We start from the raw sequence: 23319 nt of genomic DNA on the forward strand, positions 1-23319 counted from the left end.
GGGCCAAGGCCCGGTCCAGGGGGCGGGGCCACAGGAAGGGGGCGGGGCCATGCTGCGGTGGGGGCGCGCTCTGCGCGCGCGGGGAGCGGGGGGGTTTGGGAGGGGGACCCCGGAACCGGGGAGGGTCCCGGTATGGACCCCGGTATGGGGCCCGGCAGGGGTCCCGAGCCACCCCCTCCGCACCGCGGCTCCGCTCAGCTCCGACTTCTTCCGCGGTGAGATGCGGAGGGGTCCCCGGCACCGCACCGGGGATTTGGGGGACATGAGGGGAGGGGGAAGAATGGAGGGGGGTCGGGGTGTGGATGGCAGGGAATGGGGAGGGGGTCAGGTAAATTGGGGTGTCCCAGGGAACGGAGAGGTTGCTGGGGTATCTGAGGATTGGGGTCGGGATTGCTGGGAATGGGGGGGGGAGCTGGGAATGGAGGGGCGCTGGGAACGAGGAGGAGCTGGGAATAGGGGGGCGTTGGGAATGGGGTCGCTAGGAATGGAGGGCGCTGGGAATGCAGGGGCGCTGGGAATGGAGGGGCGCTGGGAACGGGGTCGCTGGGGTGGTTCCGGTCTGTATGGGAGCGTGCCAGAGGGGCCTGGGGGCGATCCCTGGGGGCGGTCCCTGGGAGCTGTGGGGATGGCAGGGAGCATTGCTGGGGCTGGGGAGAGTTGGGCGGCCGGGGGTCTCCGAGGGGACTGGGGGGCTCCACCAGACCCAGGGGACACTGGAGGGGTGCCAAGGGGGCTGTCGGAGGATCCTGGTGGAGGTCTTGGGTGATTCCCAGAGCGGACTCTGGACTCGCAGCGGGAGGCACTGGTGTCATTCCAGGTTACTGGAAGCGTTCTGGTGGTTCACAGAGGGTTCGGGGGTGTTTTCCCGGTGACCCAGGGGGACCTGAGGTGGGGGGTATCCTGGGAATGTCCCAGAGGGGTTCTGGGGGATGCAGAGGTACCGGGGCTGCCGGCCGTGCCCCCCCAGGCTCGGCAGCCCCCGCTCCGCCGCAGAGCTGGGGCAGAGCCTGGAGCGCATGGCACAGACCCTGCGGGATCAGCTGCCGGCCGCGGGGAGCGCCGGGGGCGGCTGGATCCCCCCGGGCACCCACCCCGACCCCCGGCCCCCCGACGAGGCCGACGTGGTGGTGGTGGGCGGCGGCGTGGTGGGCTGGTCCGTGGCCTACTGGCTGAAGGTGCTGGAGGGCCGGCGGCGGCGGCACGGAATGAGGGTGCTCGTGGTGGAGCGGGACCCTATGGTGAGACACCCCCGCCCAGGGCAGGCTGTGGCCCTCGGGACCCCCCTGAACCCCTTCTATTCTGGGTATTCAGAGCCTTCAGTATCAGTATGAGTACCTTTGGGTATTTATATCCTTCAGTATTCCAGAGCCTCCACAGTGCTGTCGGCAGGGGGGATCCGGCAGCAGTTTTCCCTCCGGGAAAATATCCAAATGTCCCGATTCTCTGCCAGCTTCCTCCGCAACATCAATGTACGTGGGGTTAGATGGGCTGGGGTAATTTGGGGAGTCCAGCCCCGCTCACTGTGGTCCCCGTGTCCCCTTACAGGAATACCTTGGGGTGCCGAATGAGCCCCCCATCGACATCCAGTTCCGGCCTGGGGGGTACCTGTTCCTCGCATCCCCCCAGAACGCTGCTGCCCTCGAGGCCACCGTCCAATTGCAGAGGTGGGGGACACACATGGGACCCTCCCCGGGGGGGTTTCAGGGGCTGGGGGTTATCCTGACCCTCCTCCACATGTTGTCCATCCCCAGGGATGAAGGGGCACAGGTGACCTTGCTGTCCCCCACCCAGCTGAAGGAGAAATTCCCCTGGATGAACACGGAGGATGTGGCTGTGGCATCTTATGGTATGTGTGGGATGATGGGGGAGGGCATAGAGACCCCCCTCAACATCTTTCTTCATCCTCATCCTCCTGATGCATCCTTCATCCTGGCTTTGTTTATGGAAGGGGAGGTCCAGCTCTCCACAGTGCATGTATTGGGGGGGGTCACACAGTAGTTTCCCCCTGTGTTTCCCTGTCCAGGTCTGGAGGATGAAGGCTGGTTCGACCCCTGGACCCTCCTCAACGCTTTCCGGCGCAAAGCCACATCCCTGGGAGTCCAGAGCTGCTCCGGGGAGGTGCGAGGTGAGGGATGGGGGTGCACAGCAAGGCTTCCCCCCTGCCACCCCCAGGAGCCCCCACCTGACCCCAAAACCCTCCAGCTTTTGTCACCTCGACCAACTACGTGATGTCGTCAGCGCCGCCGTCTGCGCGCATCAAATACGTCCACGTGAGTGTGTGTGTGTCCCCCTGGCTCCCTGGGAGTGCCCCTGAGCCCCTGCAGCCCTGACCCCCTGTCTGTGCCCTCCCAGGTCCACATGCCAGACAGCCTGGAGTACCAGCCCGTGGCCTGTGCCATCGTGGTCAATGCCGCGGGCGCCTGGGCTGGGAAGCTGCTGGAGGCAGAGGGGCTGCCCCGGGGGCTGTGCCAGCCCCCCCTGCCCATCCAGCCCAGGAAGAGGTACTGGGGCTTACAGCAGGGACAGCCTGGCAGCACCCCTCTGATGGGGGTCAGCTCCTGGGCTCAGAGGGAGGGCACACCCCAGGAACTCCTTTTTCAGGGGGTGATGCCCTTGGTGCTGTTTTGGGGGGTACTTTAGCACTGTGTCATGGGGGAGCACCTCAGCACTTTTATTTTGGGAGGAGGGTGTTATCCTGGCCCCCTGTGTCTATGAGGGGGTGACGTGAACCCTTAGGTGCTATTTTGGGGGGTCACAGAATGGGACATACATCCCAGCACCCACCACCCTCCAACTTCTGGGGGGGACAGTGAGCTTCCTCAGTTTGTTATTTTGGGTAGGGTCTTGCATCCTGGAGCTCCCATTATTCCTCAAGTGCCATCAGCCCCATTGTCTCCATTATGTCCTCATACTCCCCATCCCAGTGTCCCCATTGTCCCCCTCAGTGTCACCTATTGCCCCCCAGCCCTAGTATCCACAGTATTCTCCCAATATTCCCAATACCCCCATTATTCCCCCAGTGCCCCCATTACCTTGCCAGTGCTCCCAGCCCTATTACCCCCATTACCCCCACAGTACTTCAATTATTTCCCCAGTGCCCACAGCCCTATTACCCCCATTACCCCCACAGTACTTTAATTATCCCCCCAGTGCCCACAGCCCCTCCAGTGTGCCTAGGAGTGACATGACCTGCTCAATGTTATTTTTCTGGGGGGGACAAACATCTCCACATCCCAGCCCCACTGCACCACACTGGGGGACAAGACAAGCACCTCTCACACTCTTCTGGGGGTTCCCCAGGTATGTGTTCACCTGGCACTGCCCCAACGGCCCTGGCCTCTCCTGCCCCTTCCTCATCGACACCTCTGGTGCTTATTTCCGTCCTGACGGCGCTGCCGGGAACTACCTGGGCGGGATGAGCCCCCCGGAGGTGAGCCCATGGGGTCCCCTCAGATCACTCACCCCCCTGTTCCTTATCAGACACCTCCAGCTTATCCTTTTCCAGGAGGAAGAGCCGGATCCCAGCGATCTCTCGGTGGATCACGATTATTTCCAGGAGCAGATCTGGCCCCGGCTGGCTCGGCGGGTCCCAGCCTTCGAATCCCTGCGGGTCAGGGGCTCTTGGGCAGGGTACTACGACTACAACACCTTCGACCAGAACGGGGTGCTGGGCCCGCACCCCCGGCTGGAGAACCTGTTTTCAGCTGCGGGGTTTAGTGGCCACGGGCTGCAGCACGCGCCGGCTGCTGGCAGGGCCCTGGCCGAGCTGGTGCTCAGGGGCCGCTTTGAGACCCTGGACCTGCGGAGGCTGGGCTGGAACAGGCTGCTGGATGGGGAGCCACTGCAGGAGCACGGCGTGGTTTGATGGGGGCGGGGAGGGGGGAAACTGAGGCACAGCCGTGGACCCCCTCCCCAGGCCAGAGGTGGCATCCTGTAGGAATAAAATGGATGGATGGATGAGTGTGCCAGAGAATTAATGGAGTCCATGCCTGCCATGCTCCCTCCACCAGTGCTACCAGTATCCTCCCAGTAGCCTCAGTTCTAATGTCCCCATTGACACCTTCCACAACTTCAGTGTCCCCACTACACTCCATTCCTTCCCAATATCCCCATTATGTTCCCATACCTGCAGTCCCCAGGATCTCAGTGTTACCTACTGCCTCCCCAGTTCCCCCTAATCTCAGTGTCCTCACAGTGTTCCATTGCCCCAGTGCTCCCATTATCCAGTGCTCCAATCCCCTCCAGCCCCAGTACCCCCATTATGTTCCTATCCTCCAGATCCAGTGTCCATGTTATCCCCCCAGTGTCCCTCGCTGTCCCCACAGTGTCCCCTCTAACCCCTATTCCCTTCAGTGTGGTATTCACATTCTCTGAACAGAGAGAGACATAATTCTCTCTCCCAGGATTTTTCCTGGGGAAGGCAGCGAGAGAGAAGAAATAAAACAATTATCTCTACTTGCTGCTCCTGTTTGGCACATGTGGAATGTGTTACGGTTATTGTTTACCAAGAGTGATTTGTTAATTGGACCGGTGATGGTTGTTTGGACAGATTGACCAATTGGGTCAAAGCTGTCTGGAAAGGGTCACAGGTTTTTTTTAGTGTAGTTTAGTATAGAGTATAGTATAGTATGTAATGTAGCCTAAATAAAGCTTTTCATCAGCCTTCTGAATCTTGGAGTCAGAGCACGTTATTCCCCAGCTGGGGGACACCTGCATCGATACCCCCAGTGCTTCCATTATGATCTAGTGGCCTCAATATTCCCCCAGTGCCTCCAGCCCCAGTATCCCCGCAGTGTTCCCAGTATCCCTCCAGTGCCCCAGCTCCAGTATGCCCATTCCCCCCTGTATCCCCAGTGCCCCAGCCCCAGTACTCCCATTCCCCCCAGTATCCCCAGTATGCCCCCACTATTCCCAGTGTTCCCAGTGCCCCCGGCCCCAGTATCCCCGCATTGTTCCCACAGTGCCCCCAGCCCCAGAACACCCATTCCCTTCATACCCCCCAGTGTTCCCGCAGTGCCCCAGCTCCAGTAAGCCCATTCCTCCCAGTGTTCCCAGTATTCCCCCAGTGTTCCAGTGCCCCAGCCCCAGTACTCCCATTCCCCCTGGTATCCCCAGTATCCCTACAGTGCCCCAGCCCCAGTGTGCCCATTCCTCTGATATCCCCTCAGTGTTCCCACTATCCCCCCAGTGCCTCAGCCCCAGTATGCCCATTCCCCCTAGTATTCCAGTGCCCCCGGCCCCAGTACATCCATTCTCCCCGGTATCGCCAGTGTTCCCGCAATGCCCCAGCCCCAGTATTCCCACTCCCCCCAGTATCTCCAGTATCCCCCCAGTGTTCCCAATACCCTTCCCCGTGCATGTGGCGCCCTCTGGCGGCGGGCGGCAGCAGCGCGCACGCGCAACTGCATTTGGGGCAGAGGTGTCCGCACGGGCCCTTGGCGCATGCGCAGTTGAGGCGGTTGGCGGTGCCGGGGGGTGGTGGGCGGTGCCCCGATATGGGCGTGTCCCGTTTGTGGGCGGGGCGAGCGGCGGCAGGCGGGGCCGCGGCAGTGCGTGTGCGCGGTGCGCGGTGCGCGCGGCGCATGCGCGGTGGGCGCGGCCGGGCCGTGTGAGCCGGGCCCGTCCCGCCGTGCGCCCCCGGCCGGCCCCGGTGAGTGCGGGGGGACCGGGGGGCCGGGGGCGGCGCACGGAGACAGGCGCGGGGGGCAGCGCCGGGGACCGCGGCCTTTCCATGTCGAAACAAACCCCCCGGGGGCTCTGGGCACTGCGGGGGCGGCCCTGAGGGCATTTGGGAGCTGTCCCCTTCGAACACCGTGCGGGAGGCTGTGGCAACAGCCCGGGGTAAAGCGCGGGGCCCCGGCAGCCACGGCGGGGTCTGCCCTCCCCAGGTGCCTGAGGGTCACCCTCACCTGTCAGGGGTGCAGACCCCCAGGTCACCCCTCGGCTGCCAGGGGTGCAGACCCCCAGGTCACCCCTCAGCAGGGGCAATTCCTGTGGGTGCCCTGCTCGGCAGGGTGTTCCATGACTCGGGTTTTTAGGAGGAAGCTGCCTGTGATTAACTGGGCAATAAATCTGGAGGTCAGTTCTGGTTCCGCAGCTTAGATCCCGGCAGTGTTTGACTCAGAATATCCAAAACAAACGCGTTTTTAAAATGATTTTAAATGGTTTGCGTCCCGCGGCTGCAGCAGCAGCAGCAGCACTGCCGTGCCGGGTTTGTGACTTCAGCCTGCTCCAGAGCTGCCTGGAGGATCGAGAGGTTTGCATGCTGCTGGGAAAGCACGAGTTTTGGTAGCTGCTGGTTTATTTTTGCCTTGTTTCAGAGGCTGGTTTTCTTTCTCTGGTGGTTTCCAAGAGCTGTTCCTCTAAGCCTGGGCTCGCTGGGTCCATCCCCTGGCCTGTTGGAGGGTGGCTGTGCCCAGCGAGGGCCGGGAATGCTGTTGGCAATCAGCGGGGTGTGCCTGACCCTGGAATTCCCGGCCAGCCCGCTGTTCCCAGCTGTGCCCTGTGTGTTCTCTCCACAGGCTCCTCCGTTTCCCGTCTCTCCAGGATGAGAGAGGCCTGGGCCCGGCTCTCCCCCTCTCCCTGTAGTTGATAGTTTGGGAAGCAGAGGTGATGCTGGAGTCGAGATGGCCGACAGCGTGAGAATCTTCCTTCATGACCTCGTCAGGGTGAGGCTCCTGGGGCTGCTCCTGGCACTTCGGGAGCACCCTCCTTCCCGAGGCATTGCTTTTCTGCTGTTTTAGTGCAGATTCTGGGAATTAATAAAGGTTGAAAGAGTCTTCCTGGTGTAAGTCTTGTAGAGACTGCACTGGCTGTGATGTGGTGTGAACCTGTGCAGAGATTCCTTCCAGAATTTCTGTGTTTGGATAAAATCAGGTGCACAATTGCTGTGGAGCTGGTTCTTGGTGACTTGTCTAAGGAAGGAAAAGAGTCTCCAGGTGTATTTCAACCCTGTTGTGTGGTGTGTCTATTGCAAAGGGCTCTCAGTGTTTGCTGCTGAACCTCTGACAGATTTCCTTTGGGCACAAATTAATGAAAAATCTTAATAATATTAATTATCAAATAACAATATAGAACAACACACAAAGTTTATAATGTATTTTAATATAGAGTGTACAATATTGTGTATAATTTAATAATAATAACAACAATGATAAATTAATGTCTGTGGCCACAGCAGCTCTGTCCTAGCAGTAAGGTCTGTGTCACCTCACTGTTCCCACCCTGTCTTCCATCATCCAGGGTTAAATACAGGCTAAAAGCCTCTCTTGCTGTGTCACTGAGCAATAACTCATGCTCAGAAATAAACCTGTTTGGAAAACAGACTAAGGTTTGATCAAAGCCCTGTGGCCACAACCTAAAAGCAGGAGTTGTGTCATTTCCCAGGGCTCCTACACCATCAGCTGGAAGAGCTGCCTGGGCCAGAGACATGAATTTGGGATTGGAATTTATCCTCTTTGGGCAAGAACTCCATGAACCCAACAAGGGTGGTGACACCATCCTGGCTCATCCTTAGGATTTTTATTTTAAAGAGAAATTGTGATGACAATGGATATGGGATCATCTGGAGCTGGAAATAATTGGACAGGATCCCAGAGTGGTTTGGGTTGGAAGGGACCTTTAAGTCTTTCTTGCTCCATGTCCCTGCCAAGGACAGGGGCACCTTCTACTATCCCAGGGTGCTCCAAGCCCCATCCAGCCTGGCCTTGGGCACTTCTAGGGATGGGACAGCCACAACCTCTCTGGACAAGCCAAGTCCTAGGAGGCAGCTCTGCAAATCTTCCAAACATGGAGTAAGGGAAGACTTCTGAGCATTCCCTTATTAACAGGGTGGATGTGGCTGGTGGGAGGGAGTTTCTGGGATGAGGACAGATGCTTTTATTTGTGAAGGTATAAGCATCAAACTCATAGCATACACTGAGACTTCACACATCCCAAATATTGGTGTAATTCCATTTTATTGGCCTCAGAAAGCTGGCAGGGGATGAGGGGCTTCCTGCCAGCCAAGGCTGGGAGAGATCGGACTCGGATTTTTTGCCAGGGTTTTAAATAGTGCAGATTGGAAAAGAAATTGCACCTTTACAGACAAAATTACTGCTGGTCACAGAGATGCTGGAACATGCAGTGATTTGGGTCACTGGGCCATGGAAGAGTGGTGGTGTTGCTGCTCCAGCTGGGCCCAAGCAGCCAGGGAGTGAGGCCAGCCGTGGCACCAGGAGGGTTTGGATGGCTTGGCTCAGCCACATGCCATTGCTCCTCTCTCCTCATGTCCACAGGGAATTAAGGACTCCATCTGGGGCATCTGCACCATCTCCAAGCTGGATGCCCGGATCCAGCAGAAAAGGGAAGAGCAGAGGCGGAGGAGAGCCAACAGTGCACTTGCCCAGCGGAGGTTTCACATGGAAGAGAAGAAGCAAGAGAAGTGAGTGTGGGGTGTGGCTGCTCAGAAATGGGGTAATTCCCCTCTCCTCTGGTAGCCAGAGCCAATGAATGGGAAACACGTGGTATGAACCTCCCTTTTTGCACTGTGTCATGGAGCTGGAGATAAGGAGTCGAACCTTTTATGTTGTTTGATAATCAGTTTGAATTACCACTGAAAGAATGTGAATTTATGGGTTTCTTTTCCTCCTGAATCCTCCTGCTATCTCAGATCCGTTGCTGGTGCTGGTAATTGTGGGATCAGGGAAGAAACAGCAGCTTGGATCCAATGTCCACATCGAGGCAGACTGAGTGTCTCTTTTCCTCAGCCCTGCTGTGTTTTGTGGAGTTTGGAGCTGCAGAACCTCAGTGGCTCTGGAAATGCCAGAATTATCCCCATGCAGGAGCAAACAGCATCTGTTTCCATGTCTGACTCCCTGACCGTGCCAGGATGTCTCTGCTGCCCTGATGGCACTGGGCTGGTGTCTCACACAGTGGTTTTGGGCAGTAATGCACATTCTGAGACAAATTTACCAATTATTGTGGCTGGCTGGTTGGGAGGCTGGCTGAAAGGTGAAAGAAAAGTCTCCCATGATCCTGACACATCTCAGGGGTATCTGCAGCTCCACTTCTGGGCTGCCTCTGAAGAAAAATACAACTTTTTTGTTGTTGTTGTTTATATAAATAGCTGAAATTTGGTGGTTTTCTTTATAGCAAAATCATTCTGGAGTCAAGAGCTGACTGGGAAAGTGCTGCAAAGTCCCACAGAGCTGCTCTTGCATGTCCAAATAGACACCAAAACCATCCTGAGCTGAAACAGCCTCTTCTGAGACTAAAACATGCCCAAAATTTCACAGTTTTATTGTGGCAAGAGTTTGGGGAGAACAGAGCCTGAGATCTACAATATGTGCTTGAAAATCTGGAAGAAAGCTTTGCTTTTCTTCTGTTTCAGTGCAGATTTTGGGAATTAATAAAGGTTGAAAGAGTCTCCCTGATGTAAGTCTTGCAGAGACTGCCCTGGCTGAGACGTGGTGTGAACCTGTGCAGAGATTCCTTCCAGAATTTCTGTGTTTGGATAAAATCAGGTGCACAATTGGTGTGGAGTTGGTTCTTGGTGACTTTTCCAAGGTGTCCAAAACGTGGGGCAGAAGCAGTTGGCACTTGTGAGGGAACATTTCTCCAGCTGCTGGGACATTAACACGCCTCTCTCCCACAGTGAACCCCGGATAGTGAGCCGCATATTTCAGTGTTGTGCCTGGAATGGAGGTGTCTTCTGGGTATGTGGAGATTGTTCTTATTTATTACAGCTTTTATTTGAAAACCCACGTGCTGCTCCAGCCCTCCTAGGCTGTGAGTGGTGAGCCATCAGCATGGCAGCAGGAATTTTTGGGAACCACCACATTCCCATCCCAATGCTGTATTTTAAGGGATTCACTATGGGATACAGGACCACAGACATACTCAAGAGATCAACACATGAAACCCAAGCTGCTTTTCCAAGTCTTTGAGACTTCTCCTGAACATTCAATTCCTGCTTTGCTGCAGCCTGGGATACTGTTTTGCCAATTGGATATTGACATCTTAAAGACATTTCCTCGGCTCTGACTTGCTATGCCTGGTTCATAGGGCTGATCCTTAATGGAGCCAACACTTTATAAATCAAATAACCAAATAAATGGCTTCATTTTCTCATTACACTGGTGCAGAGTACGAGGGATGTGTGACAGCGTTCACAAGGGTCTGAGGATGAGGGAAGAGACGAGAATGTTGACTCCATGTTTCAGAAGGCTTGATTTATTATTTTATGATATATATTATATTAAAACTATACTAAAAGAATAGAAGAAAGGATTTCATCAGAAGGCTGGCTAAGAATAGAAAAGGAATGATAACAAAGGCTTGTGACTAACCAAGACAGTCTGGACAGCTGGGCTGTGATTGGTCTCACGTGGTTGTTTCTAATTAATGGCCAATCCCAGATCCACCTGTTGCATTCCACAGCAGCAGATAACCATTGTTTACATTTTGTTCCTGAGGCCTCTCAGATTCTCAGGAGAAAAAAAATCCTAAGGAAAGGATTTTTCAGAAAATACCATGGCTACAGGGATGGGCATGGAAATGTTAGAGTGTTCAGCTGTAGATTGTGGCCGCATTTAAACAGAAATCCTTGCTCCTCTCTATTTGTGGATTGTTGGGAGAGGAGAGGCACATGTGCCTTTGGATCTGTAGCCACCACAGGAGCACAAAATGCCTGTGCAGTGCCTCACTGAGGTTCCTTTTTTGTTTCTCCCTGCAGCTTAGTCTCTTCTTGTTCTACCGAGTGTTCATCCCCGTCCTTCAGTCGGTCACGGCGCAGATCATCGGTGGGTGCCTTTCCCCCTGGGGGTTCCAGGCTGCTCAGCAGTCCATGGGATGGATGAGTTCAGGGTCTTTGTCCCATTGAGCTGTTCCTCACACCTCTGTCTCCTTGTGTTGTTTTCCTCTTCTTCCCAGAATCAACCAATCCCATCATTAATTGTCTAGTGGAAAATCAGGGATGGATCACCCTGCTGTACACACCAGGGATCCAGCCTGGGGGTCTTGCCATTTCAAACACATTTGTCTGTGTGTTTTTGCATTTAAATATAAACCAAGTGGGTGGAAATGTGCTTTTAGAGAACTAGAGTCAGGAGAAACTCCCTGTTGGCTGTGCCAGGAAGCATTTGGAGGTTCCTACACCAGTTCCTCACGTGTGCCTCTCTGTCTCTCTTCCAAAGGTGACCCTTCCTTACATGGTGATGTCTGGTCCTGGCTGGAGTTCATCCTCACCTCCATTTTCAGCGCTCTCTGGGTCCTGCCCCTCTTTGTGCTCAGTAAGGTGGTCAATGCCATCTGGTTTCAGGTGGGTGACAGGAACCTGGGCCCTGCCTTGAGCAAACATGGGGTGTTTCCTCACTGGGTGGGGCTTGATCAGGTGGTGTGGGAGCACAGGATGAAATCCCGCCCCAAAACAGGCTCTGGGCATATTCCTGGTGGGCAAAGACAGCTCAGGAGCATCACCCTGGGTTTAATTTCCCTGAAGCCCCCATTGCTCTGGGGTTCCATTAGCCTGAAGCCCGTGTCTGTGCTGGCAGGACATCGCAGACCTGGCGTTCGAAGTGTCGGGCAGGAAGCCTCACCCCTTCCCCAGCGTCAGCAAAATCATCGCTGACATGTTGTTCAACCTCCTGCTGCAGGCACTTTTCCTCATCCAGGTGAGACAAGACCCCACAGCTCAAGGGCTGCCCTGCCCCAAATCTGAGCATCCCTCCCTCCATCTGCTCCTTTTCTGTCCCAGGGAATGATCGTGAGCCTGTTCCCTATTGACCTCATTGGGCAGCTGATCAGCCTCCTCCACATGTCGCTGCTCTACTCGCTCTACTGCTTCGAGTACCGCTGGTTCAACAAAGGTGAGGGAGGCTCCTGCATGGAAAGGGGGAGTTTGCCTGGATTGAGCATTTCTCTACTGAAGGAGCATCCAATTGGGGTGTCAGACACTGATCTTCCATCAGTTTTTATATGGGATGAAGGGTAAATGTGGGCCAGCAGAGTGCTCAGGTGGTAAGAAGGCCAGTGGTACCTGGCCTGTACCAGCCCCAGTGTGGGCACAGCCCCAGGGCATTGCCTGTGCCCATGTGCTGGGCACTGGTGAGGCCTTGAGTGCTGTGTCCAGTTCTGGGGCCCTCAGGACAAGAAGGACGTTGAGGGGCTGGAGCATGTCCAGAGATGAGTACAGAGCTGGTGAAGAGTCTGGGGGAGCTCAGCCTGAAGAAAAGGAAGCTCAGGGGGGACCTTCTGGTTCTGCACAACTCCTTGACAGGAGGGGACAGCCGGAGGGGTTAGGCTCTGCTCCCACAGAAAAAGTGACAGGAAGAGAGGACATGGCTTCAGGCTGTGCTGGGGAGGTTCAGGTTGGAGCTCAGGATGAATTTTTTCACTGAAAGGGTGGTCAGGCATTGGAAGGGGCTGCCCTGGGATGTGGTGTAGTCCCCATCCCTGGAGTTGTTCAGGAGGTGACTGAATGTGGCACTCAGTGCTCTGGTCTCTGGACAAGGTGAGGATTGGCCAAAGGAGGTGATTGGAGATCTTTTCCAGCCTAAATGGTTCTGTGAATCTGCAGTGAGGGTGTCTCCTCCCCAAGGGTTCATTTCCATAGGATTCTCCTCTTGGCAGGAATTGAAATGCACCAACGGTTGTCCAACATCGAGAGGAACTGGCCCTACTACTTCGGCTTTGGCTTGCCCCTGGCATTTCTCACAGCCATGCAGTCCTCCTACATCATCAGGTGGGAAAGCCACTCTGGCCCCTCCTCCTCCTCCTCCTGACACCCACCGAGTGCCCCTTTTTTTTATTTTATTTTACTGTATTTTTCCCTTGCAGCGGTTGTCTCTTCTCCATCCTTTTCCCTCTCTTCATCATCAGCGCCAACGAAGCCAGGACCCCCGGCAAAACCTAGTGAGTATCCTTCAGTGCCACCCACTCCCTGACCCCTGTCCAGCACCCCCAGCCTCCCCCAGTGCTCCCCAAAACCGGGAGCGGGGGTGCTCCTGGCATCCAGAGCTGATGGACTCTCTTCCCTTTCAGCCATTTCCAGCTCCGTCTCTTCTCCTTGGTGGTTTTCCTCAGCAACAGACTCTTTCACAAGACCGTTTACCTTCAGTCCGCCCTGAGCGGTGCTTCCTCCTCCCCCTCCTCCTCCTCCTCCTCCTCGCCCTCTCCTGCCAAACACGCGGCTGCTCCGGGGCACTGAGCTGCCCCCAGAGCCCGGGGAGGGGGGACCCCCACGGGCTTCTCTGCGCCCCCGATCTCCAGGGACGGGCAGGACCCAGCCTGACGAGGTGTCACTGTCAGTTCTGCGTCTCCCCCTGGAAATTTTTTGGGGGAAAAAATCTGGGTTTTTAACACCTTTGTGAGTTTCCAGGAGCCGGGTTGTGCCCTGCGCTTGTTTTATAGTGGACTCTTTTGTACGCCTTTCCCGTGCCATGTCCCCGCTCGGGCCGTGGGTCGCAAGCCCGTCACCCGTTTTGCCGTTGTGTCCCTCCCGTGTCTCCCCCGTGTCCCCTGCCCCTCGTCCCCCTTCCCGCTCCCTCCATCTCCCCTAACTCAGGTCGTGGGAGGGGGGCGGGCATTTCCGGGAGCTCCCGCTGCCGTCGAGCACAGCGTCCCCCTGCCGTGCATGTACCGTTTCTGTCGGGTCGGGGAAGGAACCGGTGACGTTCAGACCCCTTTGGATATTTCGGGCCGGTTTATCAACTTTTCTCTAGTATTTTCACACTGAAACATTAAACGGAGAGACCACGATTCTCAGCCCTTCTGTTCTGCCGCTCTCGTTTCTGCGGGCGGGGTTCCCGGGCCGGGCTCCCCCCGCGCCCCCGGTGGTTCCGCCGCCCACGTGGCCAGGCGCGCTTCCGCTTCCGGCCACGTGACCCTCCGGCCCCGCCAACCCGGACGGACACGTCACGGCTCGTTCCCCGCCGGCACCGCCCACCTCCCACTCCACCAATGGGGAGGCGCCATGCTCCTCACGCGCCGCCCCGCTCGATTGAGTATTCGGCGCTTTGGCCAATGAGCGAGGCCGCGCTTGGAGTGGCGTGCACGACGGCCAATGGGAAGCGGGCGGGGGCGGGGCGCGGGCTGGCGGCGGCGGCAGCAGGGCGGCTGCGCGGGGCGGATGGACGGGGCGGCGGGGCCGCGGTGAGGGACGGGACCGGCACCGGGAGCGGAGCCGGGAGCCGAGCGGGGCCGGGGGAGCTGCGGGTCCTGGGGCCTGCAGGTGCAGGGGTGCCCGGGCTGCGGGGTGTGAGGGGCCTGATGGGTCACGGGGTGCCCGGGCCTTGGAGGGTGCCCGGCGTGTGAGGAGAGGGAGCGCGGGGGTTGAGCGGTCCCAGGCGTGAGGGCTGCGACCCTGGGGCTGCTCTGGGGCTGGAGCCTGGCGAGGGCAGCGCGGGGTTCGGGAATGCTCCGTGTCAGGGCAGTTCCTGGGGGGTGAGGGGTCCCCCCCCGAGGACATCGGGGCACCCCGGGGCAGAGCCGCTGGTGCCCGCAGGCGCCTGCACTGCGCTCCGTTGTCGCAGGGCATCCAGGAAATAACCACCACCGGTGTTTCTGCACCAGGCAGTGCCCAGCGTGCGCCAGTCGGAATCACTTCTGGGCACAGCAAGGTCTTCCAGACCCGGTTTGTTTGGGTTTTAAATCTCAGGTTGTCCCACTGTGTCCTGCCTGGTGTTGTAGCTCAGAGACCTGAGCTGCACATTTACCCACCCGTGCTGGGACCGAGCCTGCCCGGAGCAGTGGGAGGGGTTTTCCTGACTGATGGGGCAAGAAACGATTTGAAGAAATCTGAGTGTTTTCAGGGTAGAAAGATGTTAAAGCTGTGATTCTTCAGTAAGAGTGTCACTTCCTTGGTTTGCAACTCCAGGGTTTCTGTGGCTTTCCTTCCCCTCAGGGAGATTGAATTAAACAGCCACGTTGTCTGGTGTGAGCAAAACCAATTTGCTGTCCTGATCTGCATTTACAAATAACTGGGGTATAAATACATTTTTGATCAAAGTGATCCAAACTGGGAGTAGCCAGGAGCCATTCAGATCTCCTGTGTGTGGGAAAAAGCACCCATTTCTTGCATTCTCCATGGATTCTATTTTTTGCACATTGCTTGCAGGTGATGGTTAAACTTCAGAGAGCATCCAGAGGGAGGGCAGGGGTTTTGCTCAAGTTTACCCTGTGGTTTTGTTCTGTGCACAGAGAAACAGGCGTGTCCTCTGCCCCGGAGAAGTTCTGGGCTCTGTAAAGGAAGGAAAACCAGCCAGGGTTTGGGGTGACAGCTCAGATCAGGACAGGAGGTGAGAGGTTTGTGGGGGGAGGCACAAGCACCTGGCAGGGGTGAAGGCTGGGCCAGAGGGGGGAATTTAAAGTCCAAAGGCTCATGAAGGCTTTAAAGGCTTTTGATCTTCCTGACTGTGTCCAGGCGTTCAGGGATCCTCAGGCCCTGCATTTGATGTGACAATGACCAAGTTGGGGTTCCTCCGGCTCTCCTATGAGAAGCAGGACACGCTGCTCAAGCTCCTCATCCTGTCCATGGCAGCTGTCCTGTGTAAGTCTGTGTCCTCAGGGGTGGCTCCTGATGCAGGAAAACTGAGGGTGAGTCATGAGCTCTGTGTGTTCACTCTGCCCCTTCTCTGTTTGCAGCTTTCTCCACAAGACTTTTCTCCGTCCTAAGATTTGAAAGCGTCATCCATGAGTTTGACCCGTAAGTGTCGTGTCCTCATTTCCTGGGGGCCTGTTGGGCTTTTCCTGTTCTGGAGCACATGGAATTCAGTAATGGTGCCAGGCTCAATTTAATCCCCATTGAGCATGTGGGATGTGGAGGACATGTTTCAGTACAGCTTGGTTTTTCTCTTCTACACCCAAATTTGCTTGGACCCAGGGCTCTTCCTGCAGCCCAGATCCAAGAATCACCTGCTGTTGCTTTTCTCCTGGGAGGTGGTTACTCCGGACAGCAGGAGAGAGAGCTCCTGGCATGATTTATGTCAGTATCCAGATCCAAGCCCAGATCCAAGAATCACCTGCTGTTGCTTGTCTCCTGGGATGTAGTTACTCCTGACCTGGGCACAGCAGGAGAGAGAGCTCCTGGCATGATTTGTGTCTGTCCCAAGCTTGTTGCTGATTGAATCAGTCCCAAGGGGCACTGTCACCTTTGTAAACATATTATTAGGCCCACTGGGAAGAGGAGTGAACCTTTGCAGTTGAGATTTGGAGCAGCTGAGGGAAACTGGGCCATGCACTGTTCTCTGTGCATGGAACACACGAGCAGCCCCCACAGTGCTGTCACACCCTGTCACCCTTGCAGGTATTTCAACTACCGCACCACCCGCTTCCTGGCTGAGGAGGGCTTCTACAAATTCCACAACTGGTTTGATGACCGAGCGTGGTACCCCCTGGGCAGGATCATCGGGGGAACCATTTACCCAGGTAAAGCTTTGCCAAGCTGAAATGCACCTGGTGTGAGGGAAAATCAGGGGGGGACTGCATCCCTGAGTGCCAGCTGGGGGGATGCATCCTTGGCAGCAGCTCCCTCCTGGTGAGTCTGGAGCACCCTGATAACGGTGTCATTTCCATCCCCAGGCCTGATGATCACATCAGCAGCGATTTACCACGTGCTGCACTTCTTCCACATCACCATCGACATCCGCAACGTCTGCGTGTTCCTGGCTCCCCTCTTCTCCTCCTTCACCACCATTGTGACTTACCACCTCACCAAAGAGCTCAAGGTACAGGGGCCAGCAGGGTGTGCCCTGCAGGCTTTGGTTTTCCAGAGGAGTGGGAGCTGTTTGCTATTTGGGAGAGCAGCTGGGTCAGAGGTTTGGAGGTGAACGCCACACTCCTCAAAACCCCAGCCTTCTGGGAAATGACAGATCTGTTTGAAAACTTTGTTTCTACGCACAAGTTTTGTTCTTTTTAGCAATAAAATCCCTAAACCCAGATGTTTCTTCCCTGGCTGTTTTTCCCAGGATGCAGGGGCAGGACTCCTTGCTGCTGCCATGATTGCTGTTGTGCCTGGATACATCTCTCGGTCTGTTGCTGGCTCCTATGATAATGAAGGTGAGTTTGTGGTCCTAAGGGAAACCTTTAAGCTGAGATCAGGTGAGTTTGGTGGAAGGCTAAACCTAGGCTGCTTAGGGTGAAGGCTGAGTAGAAGCTTAGATGGAGGCAGGACATAAACTTAAAGGGTGGAAGCTAAATTTGTTGAGTCAAAATCAACTGTGTTAGTTAGACTAAATTTCTGTTATTCTGCTCATTCTAACCCACCTTGGATTCATTCATATACTAGCCCTAGTGTAAGGAGGAAGATGAGTGAGGAGGTTCAGCTTAGGGTGGCAGTGGGAAATTGTAGTTGGGTGGCTCATGGTAGTGGGAGGAGTTAGGACAATTTCTAGGTTGAATAGGAGGAATAGGGTGGCTACTAGGAAGAAGTGGATTGGGTGCTGGAAAGTGGTGCTGGAAGATGCTGCAGAGCACAAGAGAGGCTCTGTCCTTTCCTGGTGATCCTTGCTGGGTTTGTGCTGAACAAACCTGACCCATCGGAGATCAGAGATGATTTTTGGCCATGCTATGGAGTAGAGGGAGTGTCTCCCAGCTCTGGAAGCAAGTTTACTCCAGTATCCTTGTTTGGCAGTCAGAAAGGATTTTGTCACCTCCCCAAGCTCTGCCTGGAACTGGAGCTACTGTGGTTCCTCTGTGCTTTTATCCCTGTTCCAGCAGTGACGTTTGGACTGGCAAAGGCAGCAATCTCACTGCCACAGCCTGGGGCAGAGGAGGATCCTGGCTCCTTTGCTGTAGCTGGGCTTTTGGGGGCTGTGTAGGAGTTCTTCCAGCTGGTGTGGCTGGAAGAAGCCACGTGAGCTGTTAGACACAAACACCACAGTGTTCCAGTCTAGAAACCAGATATCAAATGCTTTTCCCAGGCCTGGTTCTTTGTGTGATGGAGCAGCAAAAGCATTTACAGATCTGTTTTTAATGGCTTGAGTTCTCTGCTGTGCCCCAGGGATTGCATTAACAGCTCTGGGTCCTTCCACAGGTATCGCCATATTCTGCATGCTCTTGACCTACTACATGTGGATCAAGGCTGTCAAAACTGGCTCCATCTATTGGGCAGCCATGTGTGCCCTCGCCTATTTCTACATGGTGAGTGTCCCTTCTCCCAGCTCTGGGGTAACCCTGACTCTGAGATCCCTCTGGATGCACTCACCAGGAAGCCATGGTGTGCTGTTCCTGTGTCAGTGTGTCCAGAGAGCTAGAACCTCTGCAAGTGGAAAGGGAATGGCTCCTTTCTTGCAAAACTAGCAGGTTTTGTGTGAGGTGTTCTTAATAGTGTTGAAAAATCCATGTTTCTGGCAGCTGGGGGGTGGAGGATGCTCTAAGATAGAGCAGATTCCAGCTGGTGTTGCTACTGTGTGAAAATCCTGCCCATAATCCCAGGAAAGCTAAACCTCTGTGTTTCACCTCAGCTCTGCAGCTGTTCAGTCCTGGAAGTTGTGGGTGTGTGTCTCCTTTGTGTCCTGGCAGGTCTCCTCGTGGGGTGGCTACGTCTTCCTCATCAACCTCATCCCCTTGCACGTGCTGGTGCTGATGCTCACCGGGCGCTTCTCCCACAGGATCTACGTAGCCTATTGCACAGTCTACTGCTTGGGAACCATCCTCTCCATGCAGATCTCCTTTGTTGGCTTCCAGGTGGGCACCAGGAGGGTTTGCAGACTCAGGCATAGGTTCTGACAGACCAGCAGCATGCTGACACCTGGTTTTACTTCTTGCCCTTCATCACTGAGGTTATGAGTGGGTGCTGATTCCTTGTTCCAGCCTCCATTATGCTGATTCGTTGCCACCTTTGGCAAAATGAGCCTTTGGCTGTGCTGGATGACTTTCAAAGCATCTAATAACCTTCAAAGCACCTAATAACCTAATACCCCACCTAATAACCTAATACCCTTCCTGGCACCGCTGTCTTTCATAAAAATATCTTTGGTTTTGGTGGAGGAAGCACTCATGCCACGTGTGTCTTGGTATGGCAGGAAACAGGCCTGCCCAGCTCATGTTTTCAAGAGAATCTGGTTAATTTTCCACATGGATTCTTATCAGAATCAAAGCGGATGTAGGAAAAGAGCTGATGCCAGCTGTGCCAGTCACAGGGAGGGAACATTTGAACATTTTCCTGTGGCTGGCAGAGATTGTGCCAAGCAGTGATTTGTGAAAAAAGCCAGTAATGGCTCCTGTTCATCTCTGTGTCTGACCACGCTCTGCCCCCCTCCCAGCCTGTCCTCTCCTCAGAGCACATGGCTGCCCTTGGAGTCTTCGGCCTGTGCCAGATCCATGCCTTTGTGGACTACCTCCGGAGCAAGCTGAACCCACAGCAGTTTGAAATCCTCTTCAGGAGTGTCATTTCCCTGGTCGGCTTCGTCCTCCTCTCCGTCGGCGCCGTGCTGATGCTCACAGGTAGCCTGAGGCTGTGGCCATTACAAGGGTGTTTCACCCTCTTTCCTTGCTTCCCAAGGCATGGAATTTGTCCATCCTAACTCTGTGTTTCTGTGGTGCCAGTGCTGTGAGTCCCTCGAAAGGGGAGGTTGAGACCTGCCTGAGTTTGTGCATTAGCAAGGAATATTTAAGCAGCAGCTGTAAGATAGGAGGGGCAGAGACTCTGGGGACACCAGGCTGGTGCTGCAGATACTGGTTGTTGGTCTGTAGTAGCAAAGAGATGCTAAAGGTAGAGGTTGAGCAGGGAGGAGATATTTTAGAGCGAAATTGCATTGTATTTCCTTTCTAAAATGGCAGGTTTGAGTAGTAGAGATTCTAAATGAGGTCTGAGATCATTTATTCAGCCTCACATGTGCTTCCCTGGGAGAGTGCGTGTCAACGTTGCCCCTTATTCTGCTGGATCCAAAGAGGATTTGTTTTCTCCACTTTCCTAGGGAAAATCTCCCCATGGACGGGGCGTTTCTATTCCCTGCTGGACCCTTCCTATGCCAAGAACAACATCCCCATCATTGCCTCTGTCTCTGAGCACCAGCCCACCACTTGGTCCTCCTACTACTTCGACCTGCAGCTCCTTGTTTTCATGTTCCCAGGTGAGTTGCCAGATCCTGAGTTAGTCACCAGAGGGCTTTCCTGCCTCTTCTGGCTGTGCTGAGCCTTCTGTGTCCCTCAGTGCCTGGTTTTATTTCATCTCTGAGCTGAACCTGACCCCTTTTTCCCCTCTCACAGTTGGTCTCTACTACTGCTTCAGCAACCTCTCGGATGCCCGTATCTTCATCATCATGTACGGAGTGACCAGCATGTACTTCTCAGCTGTCATGGTGAGGGCTGCGGGCACCAGCACTGCCTCCGAGTGCTCATAACAATTTAATTTGTTTTTCTGAACTTAGTGATGATTCTTTCACCCTGAGGGCTTTTCTCCTTTCCATAAATGTGGTTTTGTTTTGCCCTTCTGTAGTGAGGGAAGGTGAAGTTGCAAAACTCAGTGGTTTGGGTGTGACTTGTGTCCCTGGGGCCAGCCTGGTCAGGGTTCCTGATCTCCCAGAGCACCCAGTGCAATCTCAAACAAATTCTCTGGGTTTTCAGGCAGGGACTGCTGACAAACAATCACTGATGAGCCCATTTCCACTCTTCCTGTGGTGCCCTGAACACTAAATGTGGTTGAGTTCTGATGTGGATGCAGCTACCAGTCCTTACTTCCACCTAAGATTGCTGAAGTCACCTCAATTTCCCATGTGGGCCAATTTTGAGCATTTCAGGGAATTTCCCTTGGGGGTGTCTGAGATGGTGGCAGCTCCCCACTAAAAAACCAGCCACAGGTTTATCCCAAGGCCGATACATCCACTGAATTTGAGGTGCTGGATTAGGAATGGCATCCAATTCCCTCTTCCCCTGGATTTCTGCTGGATTCCTTCTCCAACCCTTCTGCTGTTGCCATAGGTGCGTCTCATGCTGGTGCTGGCTCCGGTGATGTGCATCCTGTCTGGCATTGGGGTCTCTCAGGTGTTGTCCACCTACATGAAGAACCTGGATATCAGCCGGCCGGACAAGAAGAGCAAAAAGCAGCAGGACTCCACCTACCCCATTAAAAATGAGGTGAGCACCAGGCCAGCTTGGGAAGATGCCTGGTCCTGAAAGGCTGAGTGCAGGAGGCTGACAGCCCCCTCCCTCCAGTGCTGAGACCCTGGGTTGTTCCCACAGGTTGCCAGTGGCATGATCCTGGTCATGGCGTTCTTCCTGATCACCTACACCTTCCACTCCACCTGGGTGACCAGCGAGGCCTATTCCTCCCCCTCCATCGTCCTCTCTGCCCGCGGTGGCGATGGCAGCAGGATCATCTTCGATGACTTCCGAGAAGCTTATTACTGGCTGCGGCACAACACGCCAGAGGTGCGTGACAGGGGTCTGAGGATGAGGGAAGAGATGAGGATCTGACTCCATGTCTCACAAGGCTTGATTTATTATTTTATGATATATATTATATTAAAACTATACTAAAAGAATAGAAGAAAGGATTTAATCAGAAGGCTAGCTAAGAATAGAAAAAGAAGGAATCATAACAAAGCTTGTGTCTCGGAAGAGAGTCCAAGCCAGCTGACTGTGATTGGCCATTAATTGGAAACATCTTCATGAGACCAATCACAGATGCACCTGTTGCATTTCACAGCAGCAGATAACCATTGGTTACATTTTGTTCCTGAGGCCTCTCAGCTTCTCAGGAGAAAAATTCTTAAGGAAAGGATTTTTCATAAAATGTGTCTGTGACAGTATGGGGTGTTGGGGCCTTGGGCACCCCACATTGCCCACTGAGACACTGATGCCTGGCCATGTTTGGTGCAGGATGCCAAGGTGATGTCCTGGTGGGACTACGGGTACCAGATCACTGCCATGGCCAACCGGACCATCCTGGTGGACAACAACACCTGGAACAACACGCACATCTCCCGCGTCGGCCAGGTGGGTCCCTCCCTCCCCCGCTGCCTTGGCCAGCCTTTCTGGGCACCACATCAGCACTGCCTGACTCCACATCTGCCCCAGGCCATGGCATCGACGGAGGAGAAAGCCTACGAGATCATGAGGGAGCTGGATGTCAGCTACGTGCTGGTGATCTTTGGCGGCCTCACCGGGTACTCATCGGACGGTAAGATCCTGCTGTGAGCCAGGTCAGACCCAGCCAGGGGTACTGGTGGCAGAATCCCACCTCTAGCTGGGGCTGTGGAGTGAAAATGGGGCCGGAATGCTCCTCTTTGGAGCTCTCCCTCAACCTTGCTTTTGGCCCCCCCACATCACCTCAACCCTCCCTCCTGGCTCCCCAGCTCAACTTGGTTCCTCATTCTTTTACCTCATCCCAACCTCTTGTTCTTTCACCCCAATTCAACCCCTTGCTCTTGGCCCCCCAAATCAACTCAAGCCCTCATTCTTTGCCCCCCAACTCTCTGCCTTGCAGACATCAACAAGTTCCTGTGGATGGTGCGGATCGGGGGCAGCACGGACACGGGGAGGCACATCAAGGAGCACGACTATTACACCCCCACCGGGGAGTTCCGCGTGGACCGCGAGGGCTCCCCAGTGCTGCTCAACTGCCTCATGTACAAGATGTGCTACTACCGCTTCGGCCAGGTCTACACTGAGGCCAGTGAGTCCCTGAGTCAGCCCCGGGGTGTGGCACTGCTTTTGGGGGGCCTGCTGCACCCTGACATCTCTGGGGGTGATGCAGCAGCACTGCCTGTGCTTTCCTCTCTCCTAGAGCGACCACCAGGCTATGACCGGGTGAGGAACGCTGAAATCGGCAACAAGGACTTTGAGCTGGACGTGCTGGAGGAGGCGTACACCACAGAGCACTGGCTGGTCCGAATATACAAGGTATGGCACCAGAGTGAGCCCAAACCTGCTCAGTTTGGGAAAAAAACCATGGAATTGTACCTAATGAACCTTCTTGTACTGCCCAGGTGAAAGATTTGGACAACCGCGGGTTGTCGAGGACGTAGAGGGGCCGGCGCCGGCCGCGCCAGACACCGCACTGACCCAGCCTTGCCTGTGCAGCAGAGATTCGGGGGTTTGCTGGGGGTTCGAGGGGGGCTCTTTCGGGTTTGTTTTATACCGTTTGTAAGCGCAGGCAGCGGCGGGAGGACCCTGCCCGCCCCGTCCTGCCGGGAGTGATTTTTATATACACACGGAGCCGTCGCCAAATCAGAATTGCGGCTCTCATCGGGGCTGATTGACCAGGAATTGTAAAGAATACAAATAAATAAAAATCAGTTTGGAGGGTTTCTTCCCGAATTCTGTCAGAGGGGCGTTGGGGCCGTTCAGCTGCTTTTAACCGATTTGAATGTAAATAGGGGCGGGGAGCGGGGGCGTGGC

The 23319-nt window shown here is 55.1% G+C and overlaps 3 protein-coding genes across 7 annotated transcripts; all 3 read left to right on the plus strand.

Moving 5' to 3' along the window:
• The first annotated feature begins 33 nt into the window (after window positions 1-33).
• On the plus strand, window positions 34-4670 carry FOXRED1 (FAD dependent oxidoreductase domain containing 1). Its single transcript, XM_071449815.1, has 10 exons — window positions 34-215; window positions 994-1238; window positions 1359-1469; window positions 1546-1664; window positions 1752-1846; window positions 2024-2125; window positions 2203-2270; window positions 2353-2501; window positions 3301-3430; window positions 3506-4670. Exons 1-10 carry the CDS (start codon window positions 50-52, stop codon window positions 3863-3865), a joined length of 1545 nt encoding a protein of 514 aa, XP_071305916.1. The 5' UTR covers window positions 34-49; the 3' UTR covers window positions 3866-4670.
• Window positions 4671-5507: 837 nt separating this feature from the next.
• Window positions 5508-13743, plus strand: EI24 (EI24 autophagy associated transmembrane protein). Its single transcript, XM_071449459.1, has 11 exons — window positions 5508-5650; window positions 6522-6668; window positions 8277-8422; window positions 9635-9695; window positions 10715-10781; window positions 11175-11299; window positions 11532-11651; window positions 11735-11846; window positions 12610-12721; window positions 12817-12891; window positions 13021-13743. Exons 2-11 carry the CDS (start codon window positions 6627-6629, stop codon window positions 13184-13186), a joined length of 1026 nt encoding a protein of 341 aa, XP_071305560.1. The 5' UTR covers window positions 5508-5650; window positions 6522-6626; the 3' UTR covers window positions 13187-13743.
• Window positions 13744-14046: 303 nt separating this feature from the next.
• Window positions 14047-23223, plus strand: STT3A (STT3 oligosaccharyltransferase complex catalytic subunit A). 5 transcript variants are annotated; one of them, XM_071449456.1, is made up of 19 exons: window positions 14047-14130; window positions 15178-15275; window positions 15374-15526; window positions 15622-15682; window positions 16283-16404; window positions 16558-16703; window positions 16944-17034; window positions 18011-18117; window positions 18499-18663; window positions 19242-19422; window positions 19896-20051; window positions 20188-20279; window positions 20899-21054; window positions 21160-21348; window positions 21799-21915; window positions 21997-22099; window positions 22406-22594; window positions 22706-22821; window positions 22908-23223. In XM_071449456.1, exons 3-19 carry the CDS (start codon window positions 15439-15441, stop codon window positions 22944-22946), a joined length of 2118 nt encoding a protein of 705 aa, XP_071305557.1. In that variant the 5' UTR covers window positions 14047-14130; window positions 15178-15275; window positions 15374-15438; the 3' UTR covers window positions 22947-23223. The 5 variants fall into 5 exon arrangements, with proteins under 5 accessions (XP_071305557.1, XP_071305555.1, XP_071305559.1 ...); XM_071449454.1 differs by having other exon boundaries at window positions 15401-15526; XM_071449457.1 differs by having other exon boundaries at window positions 14107-14209.
• Window positions 23224-23319: the final 96 nt, after the last annotated feature.

Source organism: Agelaius tricolor, unplaced genomic scaffold (assembly GCF_023055355.1).
Source record: "Agelaius tricolor isolate 1412-34295 unplaced genomic scaffold, bAgeTri1.0.p SCAF_29, whole genome shotgun sequence".
NCBI lineage: Eukaryota > Metazoa > Chordata > Aves > Passeriformes > Icteridae > Agelaius > Agelaius tricolor.

Excerpts from the sequence above, each read along its gene's own strand:
- FOXRED1 (XM_071449815.1), top strand. The coding sequence starts at position 50 with ATGCTGCGGTGGGGGCGCGCTCTGCGCGCGCGGGGAGCGGGGGGGTTT. Across the intron at positions 216-993 it reads CAGCTCCGACTTCTTCCGCG|AGCTGGGGCAGAGCCTGGAG; the intron begins GTGAGATGCGGA and ends GCTCCGCCGCAG. Across the intron at positions 2,502-3,300 it reads CCCATCCAGCCCAGGAAGAG|GTATGTGTTCACCTGGCACT; the intron begins GTACTGGGGCTT and ends GGGGTTCCCCAG.
- EI24 (XM_071449459.1), top strand. The coding sequence starts at position 6,627 with ATGGCCGACAGCGTGAGAATCTTCCTTCATGACCTCGTCAGG. Across the intron at positions 12,722-12,816 it reads CAGTCCTCCTACATCATCAG|CGGTTGTCTCTTCTCCATCC; the intron begins GTGGGAAAGCCA and ends TTTCCCTTGCAG. Across the intron at positions 12,892-13,020 it reads AGGACCCCCGGCAAAACCTA|CCATTTCCAGCTCCGTCTCT; the intron begins GTGAGTATCCTT and ends CTTCCCTTTCAG.
- STT3A (XM_071449456.1), top strand. The coding sequence starts at position 15,439 with ATGACCAAGTTGGGGTTCCTCCGGCTCTCCTATGAGAAGCAGGACACG. Across the intron at positions 20,052-20,187 it reads CCTTGTTTTCATGTTCCCAG|TTGGTCTCTACTACTGCTTC; the intron begins GTGAGTTGCCAG and ends CCCCTCTCACAG. Across the intron at positions 21,916-21,996 it reads ACATCTCCCGCGTCGGCCAG|GCCATGGCATCGACGGAGGA; the intron begins GTGGGTCCCTCC and ends CATCTGCCCCAG.